Below are 5,594 nucleotides of genomic sequence, written 5' to 3' on the forward strand. Positions count from 1 at the left end.
ACACAAAGGAAGGGCTGTAGAAGCAGCTATTTTTAAACAATTTCTTTCAGTCCCGCACCTTGGTACAAATCATCCCATGGCTGCAGTGATAGGACACGACTGCCAGGTCAGTGCCCTGCTGGTGGCAGGGACTGGTGAAGCGGCTGCCTTTAATGGGTTTTCACCTGGAATCGGAAACAGGCGGTGAAAGAGGATTTTCTGTGCCGTGGCTGACATCCAAGACTCCAGGAGCTGTGGTGGATCCGCGGGGATCCTCGGATGACGAATTGTGCTGACAAACACTGGACGTAATTCTCTCCGGCAAAGCAGATCAGTGGATGTTATCCTTCCTTTATTCTCTTCCCTCAGATGTGGTCAGCAAGAGTTTTTAAGTGTGACAGTGGTGTGCAGTACCCTACCCAGCTCCCCCACCTGCCTGCGCTCCCTCACACAGAGCATCACATGGCAGGGAAGAAGTTACAAAGCAAAGCAAGCGCAGTTTAGGCATTGTTTCCCTGGCTGAATGGTGGTTCAGAAGAGGCACAACAAAGGGGATGGCTGTTCCTCGCCAGCTTCATCGGGGTCATCAGCACAGTTGGTAGCGTGATGTGGTGTCCCTTCCTGCCTCCCCGAGCAGCTTCACAGAGAGGGCTGCAGGGAAGCAGAGCATTTCAGCCCCTGTCTGGTGATCCCCCTCAGTGTGCACCAGTGTCTCCCATTCCAGCGACAAACAGCAGCAGCAGGACAACTCCAAGGACAAAGAAATCAGAGCTGTGGCCTGTGAACCCATCAGCAACTGGCATTGCCCACCTGCAGATGCCAAAGAGTCTGATCTTCCTGATTGACAGGACAATGGCTGTCAGAGGGGGAGACACTGGGGCCAAACACACAGAGGAAATGGTCTCAGGGGGTCAAGGATGGAGAAGATCCCAGTATTTGCTATCAGTAAGGAGGTCTTAGGAGAGAGCAGATTCTAGTAACGACAGCACTTGCTTTCCAGGTGTGTGACTCTCACCTGTACACATGCATTTTAGGGCCAAGCTGCAGGGCTGTGGGCAGTGCTGGGCTCAGTGCTGGGCTCAGTGCTGGGCTCAGTGCTGGGCCCACGCCATGACCATCTCCTCGCTCTTCTATAGGCCAGACCTGACAGGTGCCTGTCAGAGGGAATGGCTGCAGGCAAATGTCACTCTCTGGAGACACCCGAGAGCCCCAAGTTCAGCAACAAGCACGTGTGTGCACACGTGTGCCGGCCGCAGGGCAGAGCCAAGCCCCGGCCCGAGCCAGCCCCGGGGGCGGGCAGGGGCAGGCCGGGAACTGGCATAGGGCAGGTCGGGCCCGGCCGGGGCGGGCACGGAGGTGTGTCCCCGCCTCGTGTGCCCGGGCACGGCCCGTCTGCGGCCTCCCACGGCCCGGTGTCCCACAGCCCTGGCCGCGGGCCCGCTGTGGCCCAGACGCCGTGTGCCCTTGACCGGTGTGTCCAGGCTCTGCTGTGCCCTGGATCCTCCACACTCGGGATCCCGTGCCCCGGGACTCTGCACCCTCTGCTCCCTGCCTCCCTTAGCCCAGGGCCCCATTCCCCCAGGGCACCATGTACCTGGCCTTTGGGACCTTTGTACCTGTACCTGTCTCCAGGTACCATGTACCTGTACCTTCGGGACCCCAGACCCCGCGCTGCTGGGACGCCACATCCCATCCCGGGGAACCCCGATCCTACAGCCCCGGGGCTCCATCCCCATCCCTGAGGAACCCCATATCGCTGTGACCTCACAGCCCCGGTAGCCCCATCCCCACGCCCCCGGCCCCGGCCCGGCCCCCGCCCCGCGGCATTCCCGCCCCGCCCCCGGGGACTCCGGGCCCTCACACAAGTTTCTTGGAACTTTGCCTCCTGTGACGCACGCGCGGGCGCCGGGCCCCGTCCTCCCGGCGCAGCCAATGGGCGGCCGGGGCGCCGGGGCGGCGGCCAATCGGCGTTGGCCGGACAGTTCCCCGGTCCTGACCGACCTTCACCGCCCGGGCGGGGGGGCCATAAAAGGGCCCCGCGGCGGCGCGCGGCGCTCCCGCTTCTCCCTGCGGCGGGCCCGGCTCGGCTCGGCTCGGCTCGGCTCGGCTCGGCTCGGCTCGGCTCGGCTCGGCTCGGCTCGGCTCGGCTCGGCTCGGCTCGGGCGGACCGCGGGGCTGGCGGATGGTGAGCGCCGGGAGCGGAGGGAGGGAGGGGGGAGGCCGTGCCCGTGTACCGGGTCCCCGTGCGGCAGTGGTATGGGCGTCCTGTGCGCTGCCGGGAGGCCGGTCCCCTGTACCGGCTCTCCGTGCACGGGAATAACGGTGTCCGGTGCACCGCGGGGAGGCCGGTGCCGCGTACCGGGATCGCGTGCGGCGGGGACACGGGCGTGCTGTGCGCCGGGGGGAGGCCGTTCCCCTGTACCGGCTCTCCGTGTACCGGGGACACGGGCATCCCGTGCAGGGGAGCGGGGAGGGAGGGAGGGAGGGAGGGATGTCGATGCCGTGCTCCGGTGTACGGGTGTCTCCGGCACGGGGTGTCGCGTCTGCTCGCTGTCCCCGCGCCGGCGGGCCCCGTTAGCGGCCCGGGGAGCCCCGGGGAGCCCCGTTATCCGCCCGGCACTGACCCCCTCCGCCCCCCCAGGTCCGGGCCGATGGTGGCAGGCAGCCCCCGGCGGAGCCCGGCCGCACGCCATGCCCTGGAGCGTCCGCTGGGTCGGCCAGTCGCAGAAGCAGTGCAAGAAATCCTCCTTCGCCTTCTACCAGGCGGTGCGGGACCTGCTGCCCGTCTGGTTCCTGGAGGACATGCGGACCATGGAGGTGTTCCACTGGGAGGACGGCGGCAAGGTGAGCGTGTACTCGCCCTCGGAGGCGCTGCTCTACGCGCTGGTGCACGACCACCAGCCCTACGCCCGGCACCTGCTCGCTAAGTTCCCGCAGAGCGCCCTGGCCGTGCCCAGCCAGAGCTTCAGCTGCTGCCAGTCGGCCCCGCACCTGGCCATGGCCGTGCGCTACAACCGCGTCCGGGTGCTGTCCCGCATCCTCAAGGCCCTGCAGGCCCTGCCCGCCGCCGAGCGGGCCGCGCTCCTGGACCGGCGGGGCTGCGGCCGCGTGGAGGGCGGCAAGACGGCCGTGCACACCGCCTGCGAGCTGGCCCGGCCCGAGTGCCTGCTGCTGCTGCTGGGCCACGGCGCCTCGCCCTGCCCGCGGGACAGCGCCGGCAACACCCCCCTGGACACCCTCCTGCAGCAGCTGGCCCGCCTGCCCCCCGCCAACATGCGTGCCAAGATCCTCTGCCTCGACTGCCTCTTCCTCTTCGTGCCTCAGCACCTCAAGTTCGCCATGAAGCAGCAGCTGTTGGACAACCGGCAGCAGTGGCAGGACCTGCTGGGGGAGAGCAGGTTCCAGTGCCTGGTGGGCTTGGCTCCCCCGTCGCTGTTTGTGGGAGCCATGCGTGTCTTGATCAGGACCATTGCACCCGAGCACTTCCCGGAGGCTCTGGATAACCTGCCTCTGCCTCATTTCCTAAAGCCTTTGGATTTGAAACTGGAGAGCTAGAGGGGTGGTATGAGAGCCTCCCGCTCACCTGACAGAAATAGACTCGTGATAAAAAATGTATCAATATACAAAGCTGCTAACGCGGTGGCCAAGTATCTGTTTTACTGAGAACAGTGTTTTATAAAAGAATTGTATCTGGCACTTTAGAATATATTTTATTTAAAGATCCTTGTGGTGAGGTGAGGGCCATGCTGCATTTTATAAAGATGTTCTATGGCATGTACAAATGAGGGTATGGGGAAGAACATATTTGTAAATACATCCGAATAAACCACTGGCAGATGTGATCAAAATACAAATCAACTGAAAACCCTGGAGTGGCATGTGCCTTGGAAGAGCGTGTGCAGGGTGGGGGAGTATCTTTTTGTTAGGATTTCCCTGTTACATAAGCCTTGCCGTCCTGGAACAGGATGACTCCTTTTTTACAGCTCTCCTAATACATCTTGGCAGAGATGCGGGGTTTTTTTTAAAGGCACAGATGAAAACTTCCTTGTCTTGTACACAAGACCGAAGAGAAGCCAGATACTGTTACAACTTCCCTAAACAAGGCTGGCAAGGATGTGCATCTGAACAAAATGTATTTTAAAATAGGCATAAATAACAGTTGGCTTCCTTGTAAAGTTGTCTCTGTTCCCCTTGGAGGGCCAAGGTGTTTATTTTCAGGCAGAGAGAGATGGAGCACACGTGTTGCTGTGGCCAAAAATGTACCTACCCTGCTCAGGCTGGACCTGCAGCCCCTTTGTGTGATTGCTGCAGGGTGAGGAGGGTAGCACAGAGCAGGAGGGACAGCCTGCTATTCTCAGAGGGATGTAAGGAGGTATGACAGTGGCCCAGGATATCTCCTAGATCATGGCTTTTTTCAGTGGATTCTGGCTGCTGTTCCCCATCAGCATGATGGCTCAGTGCACATGGCAGTCTTGGTGTCCACCCTGTGTGCCAGAGGAGTACCTTAGGTATCCAACCTTTCCCCAGCTATCCCTTCTGAGATGCTCCAAGGTACAAACAACATCCTCACAGCTGCTCCAGATCAAAAAGCCTTTCCAGGGTAATGTCCTGCTTCCAACACTTCTGTTTTGACTGAGCATAGGGTACAGCTTCAGCTCCTTGCTCTGCAGCCTTTACTCTTCAGCATTCTGGGCAGTCCTTGTGTGCTGTGCAGGGAGCTGTGCTGGCTCCACCAGTCCTGCAATGATAGTGATCTCCTAGGACACAGCACTGGAGCCTTGGCTCTGCTCTTGGAAGTTGTCATTGAAACTGTAGGGTTTTGTTTCAGGGCTTAAATTCATAGTCAGGGAGTTGTTTGCCACTTGAACTATTTCAGGACTGCTGTTCACTCTAGGGTCATCAAGGAATTGATGTGCTTAGGAGAGAAGAGATATGTTCAAGGCACAAATTTCTTTATTCATTAATTAATTTTGGTTAAGGAATGAAAAAAACCCACATAATTGGGCACTATAAGCTGTTCATGTTTCAGCAGAACAGAGTGGTATTTCATCTAAAATAATCTCTGTACTTGCATGCACAATAAAAGAAAAGCCATGCTTCTGAAATTTGAGAAGAAACAGAAAGAAGATTGCTATTCTTAGCCTGATAGCACTGAAAATGTTTCCTAGAAGAGAAAATGTTCCTTTTTCCTAAGAAACAAAGCGGACACATGCTCAAACCCATTACCATGGGAAATTCAAATCCTTTGCTGGAAAACATGGAAAAATTCTAACTGTTCTCTTCACCTATCTTGTTGATTATAAAAACACAGAAATCCAGAGAACTAATCCTAATCTTCTAAACCTAGCCACTTAAAAAAAAAAAAAAAAAAATCTATGTTGCTACATTCTTTATTAGAATACCTGTTTCCCATCACCTCTGTAACAACGGTGTGGAAACGTCTTTCCAGACAAGCAGTAAAGCAGTCAGGTCTAACTTGGACATGGCAAAGTGTCATGAGGTGAGGGAAGAGACAGAGCTGGGGGGTGGGAAGGAATGTTTATCAGCTTTGCTGACAAGACATAAGAAGATTCAGCAGTAGGGGGGAGTTGGTTGGTTGGTTGGTTGGACTGAGT

The 5,594-nt window shown here is 57.8% G+C and overlaps 1 protein-coding gene across 1 annotated transcript; it reads left to right on the forward strand.

The window, feature by feature from the left end:
• Nucleotides 1-2,062: 2,062 nt before the first annotated feature.
• On the forward strand, nucleotides 2,063-3,844 carry ANKRD9 (ankyrin repeat domain 9). Its single transcript, XM_083862887.1, has 2 exons — nucleotides 2,063-2,164; nucleotides 2,621-3,844. Exon 2 carries the CDS (start codon nucleotides 2,671-2,673, stop codon nucleotides 3,532-3,534), a length of 864 nt encoding a protein of 287 aa, XP_083719013.1. The 5' UTR covers nucleotides 2,063-2,164; nucleotides 2,621-2,670; the 3' UTR covers nucleotides 3,535-3,844.
• Nucleotides 3,845-5,594: the final 1,750 nt, after the last annotated feature.

The sequence above is a fragment of the Zosterops lateralis genome, assembly GCF_965231275.1.
Source record: "Zosterops lateralis genome assembly, chromosome: 6".
Lineage (NCBI taxonomy): Eukaryota > Metazoa > Chordata > Aves > Passeriformes > Zosteropidae > Zosterops > Zosterops lateralis.

Bases quoted from the DNA above. Each gene is read 5' to 3' on its own strand.
- ANKRD9 (XM_083862887.1), top strand. From the start codon at position 2,671: ATGCCCTGGAGCGTCCGCTGGGTCGGCCAGTCGCAGAAGCAGTGCAAG.